Raw genomic sequence first — 23,370 nt, 5'->3', positions numbered from 1 at the left:
CTATTAAAAATTAGTTTACAGCTAATAATACACATTGCGTTGTTATGTATTGGTTTGTAGTCATGCTTCACATGACCACCTTTGACGGACAGCATAAACTCTAAACAGACATTTGCTTTGAGTTTTCAGTTTTAGATTTAAACTATTCTTTAAACAAGCCATGAGGTCAAGTCTGTAAAAAAACACCTCTCCACTTTCTAACAAATGTTTCTAGCCCTGGAGCCTGACTCTGTTGTTATGAGCTGCCTTCTGCTAAAAAAAAAAAGTATAGGTTCCCAGCAAAATAGATCCTACTAAAGCAACAATGGTTTATGTTTCATGTAACTTCATGGACATTTTTTCATGTTTCATACATCCATACGTTTACTGGCTCTGTTACAGTATTTTTGAAGTACATGGTTCAGTCTGCTAAAATCCTTTGCTAGGTCTGATCAAGTTTAAAATGTAGAAATTAACACTACAATTGCATTAAAATCTATTATTATACCATGCAAGTTTGATTAGGATTAAAGAAAGATGTAGTCCTGTACTCAGAGCTGGTATAGTAAACAACAGAGAACTGAAAAGCTTGAGTCCATATTTTTACTTCTCCAATAGTAGTACTTCTCATTTTGGGAGGATGTACATGTATTTTAGTATTCTTTCCTTTCTCAGAGTGTGACAAGCTCAACCCACAGGATATGTTTAGCAACATCTAATGGGCACACTTCTAAATTCACAGATCTTTTATTCTACTGACACTACATATATTAACATTTATCCAAATTTATATGATCTGCTATCATATTGAGCAAAAAGCACACAGTGCAGGATGTTTCAGGATCTTTCATCTGGAGGGATTCCTGAGAAAATGTGAGTGTATGATCCAAAAATCCCACTGTCTTAGAAAAATAAACACAGGAATTCTATTGTATTGTTTCCTTTCTGGAGTTCCAATTTGTGTGCAAGTTTGTTCAACGAGAAAAAAAAACTGGATTTGGCAACAAAATAATGCACAATTTTGTCTGGTATTAAATTGTTAAATTATGTTCCTTCATTCCTTACTGTTTTTTCTTACCATTTAAATGCCTTTTCATCTGTGCTGTTCAGGGGGGACAAATCAGTACTCTGGATGCCTGGGAAAAATATATTTTGTGTACAGAAAATTAATATTTTTTATTTGTTGATGCTTCCAAAAAAAGAGGAAAAAATAAACCCTTTAGACAAAACTTTTCAATCAGTACTTAATGCATTGCACGACATACTTCAATGCTGTAGCACAATATACATATTATAGTGCTGTGATCCACACATCAGACAAGGCAGATCTGTTTGTCAGGCACAACAGAATGCTGCAGAGATTAAATATTTTGTAGGCCAACCTGGAAGTGGTCATCAACCTGATTCCCTCAACAAAAGACCAATAGGATTTTTCCATTGTCTTTTTGATTGTTGCAAAAAATAAAATCTGTGAACAACAAAAGCTTATGATTCTTACATGTTTTTTTCATCACGATCATCTTTATGAATGAACACAACTTTTATACATTTGGAAGCCTAAATACAATACTGCACAAATAAAAAGCTAAAGTTAAATAAACCACGCTCCAAAGACACAAGTCTTAAGAACTTCACAAATGCAACTTTTTGATATAAAGAGGGTAATAATAAAATGATGAATTTCATTGTTCTTTATTAATGCAATTAACAAGCTAACTAACTATATGTTAAATATATTATCTACTATCTATATATATATTGCATAGCTACTTTTTTCCTCTAACAGTTGATTGCATCAAAACTGTAGCTCAGGCTGCATCCCAGGGCAGCATAACACACCAAGGAAGGCTCTTTCTGCCCTCTTCCACATACAAGAGCTCACACATACCTATGATTAGCTACATTCACTGTGTATGCCAGTGCTGAGAATATATGTCATGTTTTTCACTCAGACAGTGTTTACTCTTTTGGCTTCTAGCCATTGTCTTGTTTCAAGCTCATGATCTCCCAAAAATAAGATAAAACCTTTCCTGGAAGCATTGGCACTACATTTTGGTGTGTGAACATGTCACATTAACAAATCAAAGACCAGTAAAGATTTATTTCTGAACTGCAATGGGACAGAGATAACGGCATGTGAAATATAGACAAAATCACATGATAACCGCACAACAGCTGCAAGATATTAAAAAGACACTAGTTTACCTACCAACAAAAATGGAATAAATATAACAATAAGTTACCTGAAGTTAATTGAAGTTGAAAAGCAGGAGGCTGAAAACAGAGCTGTACCTACATTGGAAGGAGGCAGTATCTTGTTATGGTGCAATCATTTGAAAGACAGCACACAAAGCAGACATATGCCAAACATCACATCTGCAACATTATTATCTGAATGTGGATGATAAGGCTGTTCATCTCAAAGGGCAGATGCATCAATGACACTCTGTAGCTGACATTAAGGTGCAGCCAGAAAAGAGGCTGACAGAAGAGCCTGTCATTTGGCACCTGAGATATTATTTCCCTTTTGAATCTTTCTTTTGAGAATCAGTGAAGCCGATTCTCCGAGTCCTGTCTCATACCTGGAACCTGAGCTTATAGTTGTGTTTTGCATACAGGCAGAAGGGCACAAATAACAGGCATAACACCTCTAACCAACATATGCTTTCTTCTCATCTCCCTCGCTCATTTCTCTGAACATTATGAATAGTGACATTCCATCAGAGACATCACGACCTCATGTCCAACCCACTTCAAAACTAAAGACAGACTGAAACAAACAAAAACAAAATGAGAATTGCAATCATGTCATACAGCTAAACCCACACCATGCTGCTTACATTGCGAAACCTCCTCTTATGTGGACGTGGCTGACAGACGGAGACAACACCCACTGTGAGGGAATAAGCTCAACATCTGCTCACTGAATTCAGCTTGTTTCTTCAGGCCAACGCTTCACACAGAGAGCCACATGTTCACACCAGCACAGAGGAATTCAGAGGAATGAGTTGCAGTGATAATAAAACACAGATCACATTCCCAAGTTTGGTTATTTAACAACATCTAGATATCACTCTAAGGCAATGCTACACAAAGGATTTGTGCCAAAAGGTTATGGCACAAGAGCTGGTAGTGAAATTTATTCTACTTGTGAGACAGAAAATTTGCTCTCTTTCTGGTTTTTATGTTACATAAAAACCAGAAAGTAAAAATTCCTCTATTTCTCTTGCCAGAAAACTTACAAAAGTTGTAGCTTCACCTCTGATTGACACAAATTGCAGACATTAGAGACTCCGTTTAAAAAAAAAAAGCTTAAATAAATGTTGCCTGAGAGAAAGCTGTTACTAGAAGGAAGAAGAAGAAACATTACAGTACAGCAAAATGATTTTCTTTGCATATCACAGCTTATTAGACAGAGTGCATTAATATAAACCTGTGGTTTGAATATGGCTTTCATTAGAAAATTAATCGAAAACTTCTGACCAAGCAGATTTGAGAATTGCACATTGCTGTGGTAAATGTATTTATAGGCAGCTTCCCGAATCTTAAATATCACATATAACTTATATGACTTAGATGTCACGGGTAGATGATTTGTACCGTATGCCTAGCTTAAAGCCATGATGCAACCCATAAGTCAGGTCCTGCAGTTCACTCAAAACTTTTACTAGCTGGATTCAAGGGTAAGGCTTTTGCACATACAGGCTCATTAACAGCTAGCAATAACAAACCAGACAGAACAATAAAGAAAAACAAGCTGAAGAAAAACACTAGGCAAATTTCATACACATTAGGTGGAAAAAGACATACTGCCAAAATACTGTACCAGTATTGCTGACTCTAATATTTCATTCTTCTCATATTTTAGACGTGTATTTGCAGTGCAGTGTGAAGAGGTGAGACGGCTGGCTGAGTGACCACTTTGCATAATTTGATGCTTAGCACTTCAGACAGGACTACATCATGTATCTCTAAAGCAGAGCTGAACCACAGAATGTGTGTAATTATTACTGTGTAATTACTCAACACTTTGAAAATCTGCTAATTGGTACTTTTGAAACTACGGCTTAATATCTTTCAAAATTGTACATCCGTTTTTCTTAGTAATTTTGATTATTGTGCATTTTTAAAACTTAAACACACTAGACAAGTATGCCATATCATCTATTTTACTGTATTTAAGCATAGGAGTGTGTAACAACACAGGTACATACATATGAAAATGTATTGCTAACACACTTTTCTAAATAAACAAAAGATTATTTGTACCCAGTAAGATTAAACAATAGATTCTCATGGTATTAAAGATATTTATTACATTTTTTACCATAAAATGGAATATTAAAGTAAATAACAGGTCTGAATTCAGAAAGCATCGTACATAAGAAAATGAAACAAATACGTTATACAATTAATTTAACCCCTTCATGTATACTCTATATGGCCAAACGTTTGTGCACACCTGAAGACCAAATCCATACGTTTTTGTTGAACATCCCAAACCAGAAGCCTTCCACTCTTCTGGGAAGTTTTTCACTAGATTCTAGAGTGTGTCTGTGGGGATTTGTGCTCATTCAGCAACAAGAGCATTATTGAGGTCAGGCACTGATGTCTGCGGTGCAGTCGGTGTTCCAGTTCAGGCCAAAGATGCCAAATCAGGTGCAGGTCACTCAAAGTTCCTTGGCAAACCATGTCTTCATAGTGCTCACTTTGTGTACTGGAATTTAGTCATACTGGAACAAGTTTGGGCTACACATCTTAGCCGAACTGAAAAGAAACTGTAAAGTTACAGTTATTATTTGCATTTATTTATTTGGCAGAGCTATTTCTAGCTAACACCTCCAACCTTTTCATTAGATCGATGCTCAAACTTGAGCAACTTGGATGGTAAAATATTTATAAAATGTTTAACTGTCATTATTAGCATTACGTCATTGATCACCGCTGCTGGGAAAGCTGTAAACATCAGAATGTTTCAGTACCATCTGGATCGCTGACGTAAGGAAAAATAGACATTTGTTTCATTAATTCAGTAAAACGCATGATATGATGAACCACTTTTATAATTTTATACTGTTATTATTGTGCCTTGCTGCTTTGTGCCATGGCTGTCTCGTTCTCACACAAACACATTCTGCGAAAAAAAAGGATCTTCCTCTCAACTCCTACACTGAGTGGTACAAAGTGAGATAACAGGCAACATGTCCGATTCAAAATACAAAATAAATAGGCCTACATGATTTCCATAACAGTGGTTAATTGTTCTGTTGATTGATGAACAATAATAAAGCTGTACCCATAATAACAGTGAAGGTATTTCAGTGGGACTTAAACAGATCTTTTTTTTTCTTGGCATGCGACTCTACTGCACATGCATTGCACAGTCTGCTACCATGGTGACAGAAAAATATTAAAGAATATTTTCCTAGATATACAGTATATTGTGATACATCCTAAATCTACTAGCATCCTAAATCTACTAGAACAGAAACAGTATAGTGACTTGTGCTGTGCCAGAGAATTAAATTGTAGTAAGTCTCCAAAATATGTGCATCACTGGACTTCATACAGGACAAGAACATGCACTGCAGCCAAGGACATCTAAAAATCATTTCACTGAGAAAGGCTACAGGAGTGTAAATGATTCCTTGACGTTCTCTGCTCTTGTCACTTAATACATTGTCAGGAGTGATTACCTGATTTCCAACTGAAACATTAATGCTGCTATTTTGTTCAGAGGTGTATAACTCAGGTCATGGACATATGGAGTTCAGCACTGTTCGGTCATTTCCCTGCTTTCTGGGGTGGATCTGAAATTGAGGTCTATGTTCCAGCTACTTACTCACAATGTCAGAACATCCTATTCTCCTGCTGTACTCAAGCATGGAGCTTGTTCCTGTTCTTAGATATATTGCTCTAATATGTGTGTGTGAATGTGAGTGTGTGTGTGTGTGTATATATATATATATATATATATATATATATATATATAAGGATGATGTGTACACCCTCTTAATATTTAATGACTTATGACTACATTAGGTTATCTAGCCAAACTAATCTAAGCTCAGCTGGGACGCTGTGTGAAAATAATGATATGAATTATTTACAAACTAAAATATGAGTAACTACATGAATTTGACACCTGCTTTACCTTTACCCTCTTCATTTTATTAAAGCTGAGCATTCACCCTAGAAATCACATCTTCCATGTTGCTGAAAATTAATTATTATATACTATATGAAATTATCAAAAAATATTAAATGAATATGAAAACTATTGACGAACACACATAATGCCCAGGTTACACTACCTGAATGCTAGAGTAAAATATGCAATATTCTGAATTGACATGCACGTATGTCGGCTGACACTATTTAAATTTTCTCCTATTAGCAGATCCTTTTTTGAAAGAGGGAGAAACATGTCCTGGGCTAGTATCAGCCTCACGCACTCCTATTTTGTTTTCTTTTGTACACTTTTCTGGCTACAACTTACAAGATTTCCAAAGTTGTAATCTGACTGGCTCTCTGTACATCCAGCTAAACACACTTCCTTGCACTGTTTTGTAATGGGAAAACAAATGCTTGAATATTGCCATACAGTGAGTTTTTGTGCAAGATATGTTCAACTGACTAAAAAATATTTTCACAAAATCCCCTATTTAAAAGTTGTTCAAGAATTCTGTGTAAAGTACTGTTTGCTGATAGGCTACATGGAAAAAAGCTAGTGGTCTTGCAAGATTAGCCCTGAGCAGACAGGAAGCCCAAGTGGATACCCAGCAACAAAACTATCCATTAGTGGCTGGGAATTGCACTAATATGTAAGGCAGTCCAAACTTCCTAACAATACCCTTGATGATTTTGTCATCAAGGATTGTCATCAGGTGTCAGAGCTTTTATACTGTCATACTGTCTGTTCTGAAATGTCTCACCATGTTTTCATTCATGACTATACTCTTAGAGAAAACATTAAATTTTGTCTTTTTGGGAAATCCCGGAATATTCGATGTAACCTAGCAAGATGTTTCCCTTAACATTAACATTTATTTTATTTTTCTGGAAACCATTTTCACAAAGTTCAATGTTGCTCTTGAAACCTTCTGAGGACTTTTGAACTTGAAAACATATAAACTTGGGGCGGTGGTAGCTCCAGTGGTTAAGGCTCTGGGTTATTGATTGGGGTTTAAGCCCCAGCACCCCCAAGCTCCCACTGTTCGGTCCTTTAGCAAGGCCCCCGAACCCCCCTGCTCCAGGGGTGGCGCGTCATAGCTGACCCTGTGCTTTGACCCTAACCCTCCAAGGAATGGGATATGCGAAGAAAGAATTTCACTGTGCAGTAAAGTATATGTGACAAATAAAGGCTACTTAACTTGACAATACTTGTCATGACAACTGGAGTTAAAGAGAAGAAATAAGTACACATAACTTAATGGGGCTATAATGTTTTACATTGTACGTATAAGGATGGAGAATTCACTCCGCATGGGATGCTCCAATGCATTGTAGGGCATCATGACCACACACATTCACAACTAGGATCAGTTTAGTGTAGCCAATCCATCTCCCTGCATGTTTTTAAACATGCAATACTTTACAAAGTCAGTAACCCAAACACAGGTTCAAATCCAGGACCCTGGAGCTGTGAATGGGCAATGCTACCAACAGTGACATGATTATAAATATTATTATAACTATTCTTGATATTTTTATTTTATAATAACATGGTTCCTGTAGTATTATATGCAAACGTGATAGGAGCCTGATACCTGCCGTGTTTATATCAGTGTAGTAACAAGGTTGTAGAGGGATGGTTCAGAGAACATTCCTGAACGTTGAGGAAACCATAGCGGGTTAAGGTTAGCATTATCGAGAGAATTCAATTATATAAAGTTGGATGAATCATAACGCTGACGCACACTATATAATCTTAAAGAAAAATATCCTGGAAAACCAAACTAGAACTTCAAAAATCATTTTCAGAACCAATAATAAACGTTCCCAGAACATTCTGAGGACCAACAATTTTAAGCAAAAGTTGTCTTTTATTAAGCTCAGATTGTTAGCTGTATAAAGAAGCCTTAAGAAACTTTTCCCCAGAGAATGATCTGTGTTTTGGATAGCTTCATTTTCTCAACCTTGTCTTCAGGGCTCGGGATTAAGATTGCATGCCAGGACCAGTCAAGTAAAAACATGCTCTTGGATTGCACGGATTGCACACAGACGTTGTACATGATAATCACTAGTAATGATAAAGCGTAATGTAGCGGCAAACAGGTCACTTACCCACTTGGACCTAAGCAGAAGTGTGTTTCAGTTCCGATTTCCGGCAAAGACGAAAACTCAACTCGTACGCGTGTCAGACGCGAGTCTTGAAGGAATCGCAGGTAAAGGAAAAAGGAAAAGAAAAGTAGAGTATGAAGGCTACTGTTTCGCTACTTTGTATAAAACAGGAAAAAGATGGGAAACGTCATAGAGTTAGGAAACTATCGCAATTCCCCGCCACTATCGCAATTTCTCCACACCAAGAAGCAGATCGGAAGAAAGTAAACATATATTTCCGTTCTTCTCATGAGTTTCGCTCCAGCGAATCACCTACACATCAGTAAAGGATGTCATGTCCGTTGTGTGCCTACTTTCAAAAAGAACAGTCCACAATCAGGTGGGTCTGAGCGTTCAGAGAATGATTGACACGCCTCAAAGCGAATAAGAAGAAAAGCTATGTTAATGATGGGCGGGGCCACGCCTCCTGACCACGTCGTTCCGTGACGCAGGCGCAGCATCTCCCAGAAGCGGCCGCCCATCTGAATGTACAGTACTGCAAATGTGTTCTCATCAGAGTGTATACAGCAGGGTTTCTACAACTTATCAACTACAGTAGGACATTATCTAATTATTTAAATTTATACAACAATGATTAGCCTAGTCATAAGAGCCATTCTGAACTTTTGACAGAAAAGTTTTTAGTATTATGTCCTTGGTGTCCTTGGTGTCCTTCACAGGCATCAGGACCCACATTAAAACCCACTGTTACAAAGCAGTTTGAGATCCTGGAACTGAAATATAGAAATATAAAAAGTCTATAAACAAAGTGTATATATATATATATATATATATATATATATATATATATATACAGCTCTGGAAGGAAGACCACTGCAAAATAATCAGTGTTTTTTTCTTACAGGTGCATGTATTGGTGAGATGAACAGTTTTGTTTCATTTTTTGCGAACTGCTGACAATATTTCTCCTAAATTCAAAATATAAGTATGTAAGTAAGAAAGTAAGTTATTTACAGTGTATATTTAAAGGAAATGACAACACATCAAAATAACCCAAGATCATGCAGTATTTGCAGAGCTTTAATAACTCAAATAAAACAAAATGCAAATAATTTGTAAACAAATTGTGTTAATGCTTTGGCTAAATAACATTAAGAAATCTGTATTTGGAGGAATAACCCCAATTTGCATGCCTTTTGGCTCCATGCTCTCCACCAGATTTTCACATTGCTGTTGGGAAACTTTATACCACTCTTTTTGCAAAAAAGCAAACAGCTCAGTTTTGCTTGATGGTTTGTGACCATCCATCTTCCTCTTGATGACATTCCAGAGGTTTTCAGTAGGGTTCAAATCTGGAGATTGGGCAGTGGTCTCTTATTTTTTTCCAGAGCTGTATACCTTTTATGTGATTAAATGTGACCTTACATTTTTGTTTTTGTTCCTGTGAAATAAATGATTAAATATTAAATGGTTAAATAAATTATTTTCAATGCCATTCATGTGATATGCTAATGGCTGGACAAGACTATTGGTATACTTAAGTCTTTATATTACATGTTGTATGGTTTTATTATGATATTTAAAAAAAAAACACAAGTATAAGCTTTTTGTGCAAAAAAATCCACTCAGTGATACACTTGCTACCATTTCTACAGTATGCCATATCCTCCTGCTAAATGTGGTCTACATCTGCTCATTTTTACCCAGTATAGTCCCTTCATCACCATGACAACACCAGTAAGAGGATAAATGTTGGGAGAGGAATGAAAGTGATATTGAATGTTTCATGCATGGACACAAATGGGTGAATCCCTCATGGAGTCAACCTTTCCTTAAAAAGTGCCAGTGTTTGTTAGGTCAGGGACTTCAATAAAGAAAAGCAGTGGATTTTTTCTATACATTCATTTCTTATGTTAGAAAGTGATAGAAAACATTTTTACACCTATAAATCAATCTCCCTCTATCCTTTAAAAAACATGACTGTCTGTGGTATTAAAAATTTTATGAATAAGTGATGCAACATAGATGTTGTTAGTCATGGTTCAGCATGATGTGTGTTGTGGGGGTGTGTTTGCTATGGTATGTGTATTTATAGCACATTCCTGGGGTATTACACACTGCCTCATCACAGAAAGAGCTCAGGTGTGTCACAGGAACAACCACTCATTCATCAGAAGTGGGTATGTGTGATTGTATAAGCCTTGTGGGCTTTTACCAAAATGCAGTCCTGCAACCACCTTTATATGCTTGCAACTAGTAAAGAGTCAGTGGGTTTATAAGAATTTAATTCCAGGAGGCACATAGCTGTCTCTGTGCAGGCACAGGAATCATGGAATCCAACAGAATTCTTCCAGAAACCAAAATAATAATACTAATTAGATTAATATTAACAGTACTACTACTAACAATAATACTGAATATTATTATTATTATTATTATTATTATTATTATTATTATTATTATTATTGTTGTTGTTGTTGTTGCGGTAAGTGATAAACAGTTATGCTTCTGTAATAGATGAGACCTGAGTGATAAAATGTGTCATTTATCACAATCCATGACATGAAAAGATATGAATAATTACTTGTGTAAATCTATTTTTATGTCATTATTAGGTATAAATAGGTGAACAGTTACAGTACTGCTCTAATAGGGCTGACCTGTGTGATCGAGTAGACTGATCAGATCAGGGAGAGGATTGAACCCTGTAAGAGAATCTCCAGGGACAGGTTTTGTGATCACTGATCAAGCCAGGAGCAACATGTGAACAGATGAAACTGTGGGGAAGATGGCGCTCAGAACGCATGCTGGGGAAAATGATAAAATAACGGTTACTTTATGACATCTAGTGGATATTTGTTTGCATTGCAACAAGTAAATATATATTTGTTTTTGTTTTTTATATTATTTCCAAACACACCCATTAGACAATAAATGTTATTAATTTAATTGTTTTCCTTTTTTCCCCCCCTAACACTGTTAGGATTTTGTTTAAGCTTTTTTATAGCAGCACTGTATACAAGTAATGGTTTATTAGACCTCTAAATTAGTCTTGTTCTGCTTCATTTCTGATAGGGAAACAACGTTGTAGGATTCTTCATAGAACCATGTTCTTCAAAGGTTCAATCAGGGAGTGTAGAATCAATCACATAAAAAATATTTGTACCAGTGATTAACAGTTCAAAGCCCTACTTTCAGAATTCCTACTGCGTGAGTATAAATGAGTGCATATGTGCGTGTGTGTGTGTGTGTGTGTGTGATCCAGGCTCAGTCTTAGATCATGGATATAGCTAGTGAAATATGTATGGCTACAGTTAGCTTTTTTGTAGAGCAACTACAACTGAGCAACTGTAGAGCTCTGATTAAAGCAGTAAAACTTTTTTTTTATTATAAAAAAAAAAAAAAGCGGTACATCTGACTACCTAACACTATAAACTATAAAAAGCATAAAGTCATAGTCCAGCTAAATTGGAAAGTTTCTCCATTTCTCCAGTTATCTCAGGGTTTCAATCAGGTCTTTCAAAAGAACACATATCCAAGTAGGTAGCACTCATTTTCTACAGATGAATTTGACTGCATGCAAAAAGGAGGTGAATAGGAACTCAGTATTGCAGAGAACAGCTCAGCCTGTTGGAATGCCTGAAGCTCAGGCAAGGCAGAACAAAAGCATGTGCTGTCTTCTCAAGGACGCACACAGCAAGTCATGCCTTTCACTAGTTTGAAAGAGCTTTAATAGAAGTGGGAATAAGCAGTATATTGTTCACAGAAAGGCTAAGGTCAGCATAGCACCTTCCAACAGAAATGGATTGCAGGTTGTCAGAACTGTCTTCAGCAATGAATGTAAAATAAAAGTGCTGGCTGTAAAACAGTCTTAATATTTAGTACAGCAGACACTGGAGATGGTTTGTAAAATGTAAAATGTAGACTTATATTCACACAAAGTACAATGAAGAAATGTGAGAGAAAATAAGGATTTAGGAAGCACTCAAGATATTAATGGTGCAAAGATACATTTATATCATTTAGCAGACCTCTGGGTCTACCTAAGCATTTAATTACCTCTATTTTTAGGTTTTCAGTGAAAATAGTAAGAGTTGAAGCCATAGAAGACATGCTTTCTTCCAGTGTAATGGTTGTCCCTGAGGTCCACAGTGGCATCCTGCAGAGACTCATGGAAGATTCGGTGGGCTTTTGTCTGGCTAAAAGAGTCTTGAAGCTCCAGCAGATCAGACTCCAAATCCCTGCTGTTTCTCTTTATTCCATATCCAAAGCTGCCTCTAGAGAAGCGTGGATGGATGGAGGGACTAGTACAAGAACCACACTTTGTTTTCTCTTCCTTTTCAAAGTCATTCACTGTTTGCTCAAAGCGTACATGCCTGTTTGTTTCTTCTGCACTGGGTGGTGCTGTGCACTTAAGCTCAAAAGGGTTATTTTTTACATCATTCTGGGTTCTGCTATTGGACAAATCTCTCTGGTTCATTTCTGTCTCTTGCAGCACAGCCTGTAATGTGTTTGGTGCAAAACCCGGTTCCAGATTGATATTCCCTCTGTCATTCACTGTCACTGCAGGTTTGTTCATGCTTGTATGCGGTTTAGTGACATCTGACTCAGATAGCTTGCAGACACAATTTCTTTGGCAGCACACGTCACACATACAGGTAGTGTTGTTAAATACCACCTGACATGTTTGACTTGATTCGTTAACCTGGTTCCATCTGAACATTTCATCCTTGAGACTTGTGCTATATGGTTTATGCTGCGTAGTGTTAGCAATAGCCTCCAGGGGTCCATGTGTTTGTGTAAAAAACATGCCTGTGTCTGGAGGCTCTGGGAAAAAGGAAGACGAGAACAGCGGGCATGGGTTCTCCAGATGACGTTGGTTCTGCAGGATCCTGGCCTTGCGTCCTTCAAGCGGTCGAGGGGGCAGGAAAACAGGACAAGATCGCTCCCTCTGAGATAAATATCAAATTCATTATACAGTGTTCATTCAGGCTCCCCACTGATGAAAACATATGTCAGAGAACAGATTAAAGAAACAGTGAAGGAAAGGAAAGCACTTGATGGTTGAATGGACAAATGGAAAAGCAAACCCCAAACAAGGATGAGTAGCATCACATTTACTTAATTTCTGTTTTTAAGGTGTGCTGCCTGTGTGTTTCATACCAGCTGTGCTGTATAAGGGTTCATTTCTCCTGTAATCAAGGTGATTGTCTTCTCGTTAAAGTCATCCAGTTTTATAGGGTTAGTGGGCCCGGTGCCTGGAAGGGAGTCCATAACTCTATTTTAGTTCATTTCCATGTTGATAACATTTACAGCTGAGAACATTTAGTTTTGAGTCTTTATTTTATGCAAGTCTTTCAGATATAATATTTTCCACATGAATTTATTATGGAGAATCTATATCTATTCTCCTTTGGTAATACATTAAATAAATGTTTTCATTATTAAATTAATACCTAAACAGAGCACAGTAAACTTTATGATAAATCCTTCTTTTGGTGATTAACAGCACAAAGACTTTTCTCTGATGCATGCATCTTCTGCTGAATCATTTTAAAGACAGGCAGCATTATCAAACAACTGAGAGTTTGAACAACTAGTTCAGCCTGACTTTCTACTTATGATTCTGCAGGCAACCCTAACTGGCTGGTTTCTTGCTTTTATAACTCTGAAAGAAAGGAACCCTCATCCCTGTCAAATACTAGAGCCAAATGCACTCCCAGCACCACCTGTAATAACACAATGAGGGAATGAGGATCTGAACTTCTGTCAGTCATTATATGGTTGAATAGCAGTGCATCATGTACATGGAACATCTGCAACACTCAGTTCCCTTTTTTATTTGCCATAAAACTTAACCCTTGCTACATCATATATGCATGTATTCAGATCACATCTTGATATTGTTATGAGATGTACTAGACCTGTGAAGTGGAGCTGATATGATGTGAGCCACTGGGACTTCTCTATGTTGCGCAGTGCATTGGCAGTCCGCTCGAGCAGCGTGTGTTTCCAGTTTCGCAGTGTCAGATTTGGACACAATGTTTTTGGAGCCTTGGGGTAAAACACCTGTGTCTTTCCTTTTACAGGTTTAATGTACTAAAGGTCAGAAAGCAAGAATGGCTGTCACAGACAAGCATCTGAGAACTATTTATTGCTTGAATAAATGAGATGTAGTTTGCTTTTACAGGGTATACTAATATATAGAAAGGAATCTCTTAGGCTTGGATTCAGAAATGGAGCATGTCACTGCATTTGGACATACAGTATATAATACATAAGTAAAATAAGTGTTTGTATGAACATAAAAACAAGTAAAAAAAAACAAAAAAAAACAAAAACAATTATGATTTGTGTAAAACTTAAATTATTACCACACACTCAAAAAGTACATAGAGTTCATAGTATAGTTTATAGGAAATGTCATTATTAAATGTCAACTCTGTACATAAAATATAGGTATCTTTTATATTCTATATAAGTAGATATAGAAGAACTATATTATTTAACTGTAATAAATAGTCCAATAAGTAACTAGCTCAGGGGTGTCAGATCTTATCTGCAAATGGCTAATGTGAGTGCAGGTTTACATTCCAGTCAAACAGGAGCTGTTTAATCAGTTGATCCTGGCTTTCAGTAGACAGGTATGTCTTTTTGTTTGGTTTGTAAGAAAAACCTGTACCCACACCTGCTGTTTACGGATAAGATTGTACACCCTTGATCTTGCTTGATGCTTGGCCTTAACAGTAATGTGGGAGGCTTTGATTTGTGACATCAGTTATGAAACTTACATTTTGGTAGCCATTTTGTCCCGGCCATGTTGCAGATTCCCGGCTGGTTTCCATGGGAATTTCAATTAGCTCATGACGATAAGGTGAACCTATAAGAAGTAAGCAATATGTAATTAAGAGACATATCTCTCTCTCTTCCTCCCTCTGTCTCTCTCTCTCTCTCTCTCTCTCTCTTTCATTTGCTCAAACTCCTGTGTTCTAACACTTTTGTACACTTAACATGTAAATGTAACTGAACTTAGCTTGAAAAACACAATGCTTATTCACAAATCAAACCTCTGAAAAGAACAACTGACTATAAATCCATATTTCATATTGTGAGTAAACATTATCATACATTCTTCTTTTCATTCTTCATTCAGAAATGTCATAATTTTTTTCAGTTTTATGTTTTTATGTTATGTGTTTAATCAGTCTTCTTTTTATTCTCTATACAACCAAATCTGTTCATAGGTTTGCTATAATTCATTACCAAATGCAGAAATAACAATGCACAGGTTTATTTTATCTAACTTCATAACAAATGTCTCCCATATCTGTGTAGTTGACATGATTTAAACATGGGACCATTCCACAGACTTCTACAGATGGATTACAATAGCAAATCGTATGGAAATGCTCAAGTACATAAACAGTTTATCTTAACAGTTAGAACTGCACATCATGTCACATGTAATGGGGAAAGTAATTAAAATGTATATAAATGGATGATTTTCAAGTAAGATTTTCAGGAAATGTCCATAAATTACAACCTTATATACACTACTCACAAAAAGTTAAGGATATTTGGCTTTTGGGTGAAATTTATGGAAAACATAAAAAGTTCACACTACAGTGATATTATATCATGAAAGTAGGGCATTTAAGTAGAAGCATGGTGAACAAAAGCCAACAACAGTGGTGGGTATACCACAACAAAAATGTCAATGTCTCAATAATTTGTCATGTGCCCTTGACCATCAATTACAGCTTGACAACAATGTCTCATGCTGTTCACGAGTCGACTTATTGTCTGCTGAGGCATGGCATTCCACTCTTCTTGAAGGGCAGCCCTCAGGTCATTGAGTTTCTGGGGTGCAGGGTTATGAGCCTCTACACGGCGACTCAGCTGATCCCATAGGTTTTCTATGGGATTTAGGTCTGGAGAAAGTGCAGGCCACTCCATTTGAGGTACCCCAGCCTCCAGCAGCCGTTCCCTAATGATGCGACCATAATGAGCTGGAGCATTGTCGTCCAAGAAGATGAAATTAGGCCTGTGTTGTTCATGCAGGGGCACAATGACTGGATTAATGATGTTATTCAGGTAGTATTGGCTTGTCACTGTACCATTCACAAGATTTAGGGCAGTTCTGTATTGAGTAGAAACACCTGCCAAGACTGTAACACCACCACAACAGTGGCTAATGCATAGCGCTCTCCTTGATGTCAACATAGTTGGCGGCCATCATTTCTGCTCAATGTGAATCGACTTTCATCAGAGAACAGCATTGAGGCCCACTGGTCCCAGTTGGACATGTGCATTCAAAAGTGTAGAGAAGGTCAAATTAAGTTCACCTGTAAAGGTTATAGTGCATTTTAGGTGCATCCTAAAATTTCACCCGAAAGCCGAATATCCTTAACTTTTTGTGAGTAGTGTATAAGTTGCATGTTAAAATATGTGGAGTAAAAGTTTTTTTGTTTAAATATCAAATTCAGATTGGTGTTAATTTTCTTATGTAAACATATTACAGGTTTTATGTAAAAATTTGACTTTTATGTTAAGATACACTTGTACTTGTACTTAAAGAGTCATATCTAAAATTGACACACATCCTCTGTAATTACATTATAGTTGCTTGTGTAACTGCACAGTATATGTAGTCACTTACTTTTCTTGAATTTTGGCAATGTATACTTATGTAAAGTTCTGATCAACTGTCAGGCTTTTCACAATTATCAACTGTCCAGTGATCATTCAGTGTTTAATAATAAAAATACATTTACTTTATAATTAAAGGACAAAAAATATTTGTAGTATCTGAGTATGGACTAAATTATTATATACCGACTAAATTACTATATAAAAATACTCTTGATTTTACAGTAATTTAATAATAATGTTTACTTAACATACTGTACAATTTGCTGTAAACAACTGTAAAAGTTGTACAGAGTACAAAATAACACAAAGTTACATTTGTTCACTTGAGCTAAAGTTTAACTCATTTTATGCCAGAGGCCAATAAATGGAATTTCTGCCTGTTTTGGGGTACTCATGTTATGCACTAAATTTCTTTATCATATGACTCCACAGTGATGGTTAATGGCTCATATGATCATAGACTCTCAGGGCTTTACGTTTATGCCTAGTCTACTAGGACGATATTTTCAAAGAAAAGTTCCCTAAAACCCAAAAACTGCTATTTTTTTTTACACAAATGTTTATATCTTCAAAGTAAATGGTAATATTAAACCCATTTCTGCTTTCTTAGATGCAGGTGTTATCATCAACCACTAAACTTCAGTGTGAGGTTATCCCAACAGAGGGAAAAGTGTCTCACACTAAAAGCCAACAGTGTCCTTATTAATTTTATATCAGACTTGTGCTGATAAAATAATTCATTTATTTACACTGAAATGTCTGATAAGTCAAACATCAGGGCCTTAACTCCTGAGCCTTTGCAAGTAGATCAACTAGCTTGCATTGATTAAATGCAATCTTTGAATGGAGTTAATTCAGTGGTGGTGGTGGTGGCTGAATCAATACAAGTTGTGCTAGTGGTCAATGCAGGTTGTGGTGACTCAGTGATTAACTTTCAGCTCAGTTGTATCCTGTAGCAGTCTAATGGGCAAATGTGCTGAATTATGTGTTATTTTATACTATGTAAGTTATTAAAGTACTTTACTGTGTTTTACAGTTGTTACAGTAAATTTTACACTACTTTACTGGCAACCTAGATTGTACAGTGTACACTAGGCTTATGTCCATTGATCAAGGCATCTTGGCAGTGCTCTGACCTTTACTTTTGCTGAGCAGAGTAACCTGAGGAGCATTAGCTGGTAGTAGAGGATTGATGGGGAGTTTGGATGCAGCCCGCACGCCTGTGTCTGGGTCATCTGGGCAGTGAAACGTGGGGAACATGGCACAATAAGGTATGTGTGACTGGTATGGGTTTTCTCTCCTGATGGAGACCTTAATTTGTTTCTCACTGTGTGAAGACAGACAAAGGATGAGCTCCAGTATCAGACAGACTGAGTGAATACAATTACCAACTGCATCACAGACATGGTGAGGAGGAGAGGTATGATTCAAACTAGCAACCTGGTTAAATAATATATATGTTATGAACATTGTAAAGAACTTGAGAAGCAAACAATTTTTATAATCTTACCCAACATTGATATCAGTTGGCTTGGGAATTCTAGTTAGAGACATGAGATCATAGTCAGTGACTATATTACAGACTGCTCAGAAAAATATAACATATTGGTATAGGAAAAAATAGCTAACCCACATCTCGTCGTTGACTCGAACATTACTTTTCTTAGATGGAGTTAGGTCATAGTATTGCGCTACAGTAACAGAACTGGAAACACAATAATAAGAAACAACTGAATAGGTAAGAAAAATAAACAGTGATGGGAAATGTGTCTCAAAGTCAAAATATTTTATTAATATTTTAGCATCAATCGTAAACTTTTTTTTTTAATTAATCTGCACTAATCCTGCAATCTTTTATTGTTGAGAACATGAAGCTGCTCACTCAGGTAATGTGGCTCCTCCGTAACTAAAGTGTCGATGTCCTTTAATGACTGCAGGCATTCTTCCATTGTGAATATTTGATGCCATTTTGCTGCCACCCCTATTACTGTTTTTGTTATGAAGATCCTTTGAGGTGACCCCACTGGGACACCTAGGAAAAATTAATGCTTATTTAAATATTATCTGAGGTGTCTTTCTCCTAGGTCTATAGTGCATCCAATGGTATAATCCAGCTTGTGTAAAAACAAAAAAAATAGTTCGCTAACCAGATTTTAAATATTTCTCATTCTCATATTTTGCATGGTATATTAAAGCAAACACATTTCGAGCTGGAAAACCAGTGGGCAGCCATGACCATGAAACAACAGAACAGGATTCAGAATGATCATAGTGTTTTATGTAGATCATATGCTCACCTTGTTGTAGTATGTTGGAAAGAGTTGCTCCTTGGTTGGCTCCTGTTCTGGAGGCAATTCAACAGCCACAGAAAAGTCTCTTGTTTCATGCAAAGGAAAAAGACACAGCTCTGTTGGAGGAGGAAACCTTTGGGTCAAACCCTCTTACGCTCTTGGCTACCTATGACAGGCAAGAGCTGCCTTTCAATCTGTTCCTGACCCCACAGGCTCAAATCCCCAGACCGGTCATGACGACGATCCTGCAAACAGCAACAAAAAACCAACGAGTGACACCCAATCCTGCCCAAAGGCCACACTATGGAAGCAGAGCTGCATAATTTTTGTATTGTCTTCAAAAGCAGTTTAAGGCACTGAAAGAAGATCCTTATTAGCTCAGTGCCTGTGACAGATCAGCTTTAATCCTACTGTCAGAGGAACATAGTTGGAAACAATGCAGATTTCATGGATCAAATTAAAGAACTTATCATTCTTACTCAGTTTTTTTCACCTACAAATTAACAAGTGAATAGGAAAATTTTAAACTATGAATTTTAAATCTATGAAAAAAGGATGAGGAATTAAACAGTATGAGTAATAATTCTATAACTTCCAGATACAATCAGAGCCCTGAATGAAAAGTGGCTTGTCAACATGGTCATTCAGGTCCCACAGCTTGATCTAAGCTGTGAATGGAGACGCTGAAACTAGAGTAGACCTATCAGTAATCACCTAGAGACTGCAGAGTGAGCTATAGACCTGTGAGAGCAATGCTCAGGTTACAGCCTGGTCAAAGTAGAGTGACCTATAAACCTCACAACCTATAAGGGAGTCACACAAATGTGCAGAGAGTTACTCAGTGCATGCTTTGCTTATATAAACTGATTTAGAATAGATTGGAACAGAACAGTGGAGCATTGGATAGCATTGCCACCTCACAGCTCCAGGGTCTGTGGGCCCATACTGAACTTGGGTTAATGTCTGTGTGAAGTTTTACACTCATGTTTGCATGGGATTCCTCAGGGTGCTCTAGTTTCTGCCCACTGCCCAAAAACATGCACTATAGGTGGATTGGCTATGATAAATTGAGTGTGAGAATGGGCAATGTAGCACACTGGAGGAAAGCACTCTGCACAGTGCATTTGGCACATTGACTGACACGGAAGAGAGAGTATGTTATCCTTCTCAACTTGAGAGGATGGGCAATTGTGCTCTTTTGACTCAGATATGGGTGGCCGAGGTACTGTTGGGATTCTCAGAACTCACAATGCCAGTAACAGGGTGAATGCTTATGATAATAAAGACTGGTGAGGGAATGACTGTTTATCACTGCTATAACATAAACAATAACAGAAATTATTCAACATCTTTTGGGGATGTTGAACCAGTACATAGCTGGTTAAAAAGCATGTCTTTTATTAATAAATTATAATTTTTTATTGTTTGACACATACCACCTACCTAAGCATTGTTGCCGACCATGTACACCCTTTCATGGAAATAGCATTGCCTGAAGGAATAACCAGGATGGATAATGTGCCATGCGACAAAACAAAAATGGTTCAGGAATGGTACAATGAGCACAATCTCCAGCCCTCAATCCAATCGAGCATCTGTGGGATGTGCTGGACAAACAAGTCTGATCCATGGAGGCCACACCTCACAGCATCTTAGTACCAGATGTTAGATCCAGATACCACAGCACACCTTCAAGTTAAGTTAAGCTGTCTTTATTTGTCACATATACATTAATGCACAGTGAAATTCTTTCTTCACATATCCTATCCTTTGGGATTGGGGTCACAGGGTCAGCCATGATACAGCACCTCTGGAGCAGGTGGGGTTAGGGTAATGGTGGGCAGAGTTGGGGCTTGAACCCCGATCTTCTGGTCAACAACCCAGAGCCTTAACCACATGAGCTTCCACCACCCGTGAGGGAGCTAGTGGAATCCATGAGTCCAAACACAATATTATGCAGGTGGGCATAATGTTATGCCAGATCAGTGTATGTTTGCTTTCACCTTGCATTTGCATGTGTTAATTTGGTAGATGCTTTTATTTAAAGCAACTAACAACTAAGCTGATTAGCCAATGCCAAAAGAGGCAGATTGGCAGCACCAGGAGTTAAAATGTCAATCATTAAATCAGCAGCAAAATCAGTAGCGCAGAGTTTTAATCAATGAGCTCTTACTTTGATTTAGTTCTTGTTACTACTTGCTACTTACAGAATGCTTTAAAATATCAATCATTGCTACTGACTTCTTGACCACAATAACACTGCAATGCCCAACCTCCAACCAGTAAAAGACAAAGCTTCCTAAAATTAAAATTCCAGTTTTCTTAGCGATAATTTCCTTTCTTGTTTACAGTGACACTACTGTGTGATGCCAAATCCAATAGAATCCACACAGTATAAAACAATAAACAAGGTACACTTCTACATATTCAGATGAGTTGCTTTATATAACACATATAGAACATACAAATATGTATCACCAATCACTTGCTTGTTGCTAACAAAAGATGAAAATGGGGGCATCCATGTTTTTTTTTTTCACTTTGCAAGCTGAACATGCAGAGGTGGAAAATTACATCATTTGAAATTGTATATTTCTATTTTTCTTCAAGGTAAGTCATCTTACTGCATAAGCCTGAAAGAATTAAGTACCTTGGGTAAGTTATTTGCTCACATAACCATAGATGCTACAAACATTATAAATTTCCATCTCTTTCAGGTTCATGCATTAAAACCTCAGTTTGTTCTTTGTAAAGGTGCACCATCTCACTTGCACCTACCAGTTAGCATTACTGGATCATCCTGTGACACAAAGAAATGCCTGGCAAGCAGTGACACTGATTTGTTTTGTAATCCTCGGTTGGCAGTTTATTTTGCATCACATTCCTTAATTGGAATCCTCAGGAGACTTTGTCAGCGGATTTATTACAGACCTCAAACTTGAGTTCAGCAGTCAATTACCTTGCTTTGCCTCAGAGGCTGTGGGGATTTTGGCAGCACATTTACATCTGCTGTAATCTGAATGTAACAGAGCCTGGAGTGATTCCTTTCCCCTGGCTGCTGGGTAATACACTGCTAAGGGACATGTTTCATTAATGCAGTAGAGTCCAGCTAAGTGGTTGCAGACTGTTATTGACACAGCCTCAGGACCACCTCAGAGTAATTCATTTAGTTATAATAAGCATTCAATGGTCTAGCTACAGAGTTTACATATTAGAGTTTTAAGTTTGTCTATATGTTCTATACACAGGACAAGGTCTAAACACTTGATATTTGAGGACCATTCTAGTATGCCTAAGTATAACATTATTGTGTGTATGGCAAGTTTATTTTAGAAACCCTTCATTCTCTAAATATTGCAAAAAAGGATGATTTATACATAAAATGTTTGCAGCACAAACACATTTTTCTCAAAAGTCTAAACTAAGAATTAATATCCAAATTACAGCAGAGTGCAGAAGCATAACTGATCTACAGTAAATCTCTGCTTCTGAAATGAAGTGAATATTTTACATAATTTTTCAAGACTGCATACAAACAAATGTAGAGAAAAAAAACTCAATGTTATATTCAAAAGGACAGGTTTGTGTCAGTTTATGAGACACTGATAACTTAAAAGAAAGGCTTGAACTGGCATCAAGGTCAGCTAGATCAGGCAAACAGCAATGAAATACTGAAGAAATAGCCATAACACATATATGGCAGCTTATGCAAACTTGGTATGAGATTTATTAGCTGTATTATTCTTTTCTCTCTAACATACAGTAAATAGACAGATCTAAGAAAAAAAAAAGTACCGATAAAATGAAAATGGTTCTTGTACTGCTTGTGTGGAGTCTGTCATGTTTTCTCCAGGGTCACCTTGTTTCCTCCAGGCTGTTTGATTTTTTCCCACCTTCCAGAACCATGCTAGCAGTTTGGTTGGCTATACACTAAATTGCCCATAGATGTAAATGTTTGTGCAAGCCCACTGTTTCTGACCCATCATATATCTGACCAAGATATAGAGATGAAGATGAATGACTCAGTGAATGAATGCCTTACGGTGATATTAGTAAATTGCAGTTGCCATTGCTTTATTGTGTTAAGTTCATGAATTTATTTAGTTATATTCATTAGTAGATTTATTTGACTATTTCTCTGAAAATTCACTGGTCATAATAAACC

At 37.0% G+C, this 23,370-nt stretch overlaps 2 protein-coding genes across 5 annotated transcripts in view; both read right to left on the bottom strand.

Annotated features, from left to right (window-relative positions):
• osbpl3b (oxysterol binding protein-like 3b) overlaps positions 1–8,657 on the bottom strand; it is a 58,496-nt gene extending 49,839 nt beyond the window's left edge. Inside the window, exons 1-2 of one of the 4 annotated variants that reach the window (XM_058389673.1) lie at positions 8,266–8,649; positions 1,058–1,115 (exon numbers count right to left, since the gene is read on the bottom strand). The gene's annotated coding sequence lies outside the window, so the exon portion shown is untranslated. Of the gene's footprint in view, positions 1–1,057; positions 1,116–8,265 lie in introns of all 4 variants that reach the window. The other 3 variants (XM_058389691.1, XM_058389665.1, XM_058389681.1) reach the window with 3 other exon arrangements.
• A 3,675-nt stretch (positions 8,658–12,332) lies between these two features.
• On the bottom strand, positions 12,333–18,863 carry LOC131351664 (uncharacterized protein C7orf31). Its single transcript, XM_058387162.1, has 8 exons — positions 18,754–18,863; positions 18,548–18,619; positions 18,425–18,454; positions 18,051–18,241; positions 15,054–15,142; positions 14,187–14,361; positions 13,426–13,520; positions 12,333–13,213 (listed from the first exon to the last, which is right to left on the bottom strand). Exons 1-8 carry the CDS (start codon positions 18,861–18,863, stop codon positions 12,338–12,340), a joined length of 1,638 nt encoding a protein of 545 aa, XP_058243145.1. The 3' UTR covers positions 12,333–12,337.
• Positions 18,864–23,370: the final 4,507 nt, after the last annotated feature.

The sequence above is a fragment of the Hemibagrus wyckioides genome, linkage group LG01 (genome assembly GCF_019097595.1).
Source record: "Hemibagrus wyckioides isolate EC202008001 linkage group LG01, SWU_Hwy_1.0, whole genome shotgun sequence".
In the NCBI taxonomy this organism is placed as follows: domain Eukaryota; kingdom Metazoa; phylum Chordata; class Actinopteri; order Siluriformes; family Bagridae; genus Hemibagrus; species Hemibagrus wyckioides.
This window is presented reverse-complemented; position numbering and strand designations above follow the sequence as displayed.

Bases quoted from the DNA above. Each gene is read 5' to 3' on its own strand.
- LOC131351664 (XM_058387162.1), bottom strand. From the start codon at position 18,863: ATGGAAGAATGCCTGCAGTCATTAAAGGACATCGACACTTTAGTTACG. The intron at 18,242-18,424 runs GTAAGATTATAA...GTCTTCACACAG, and splicing joins CCAACTGATATCAATGTTGG to TGAGAAACAAATTAAGGTCT. The intron at 14,362-15,053 runs GTAAGTTTCATA...TCTGACCTTTAG, and splicing joins GACAAAATGGCTACCAAAAT to TACATTAAACCTGTAAAAGG.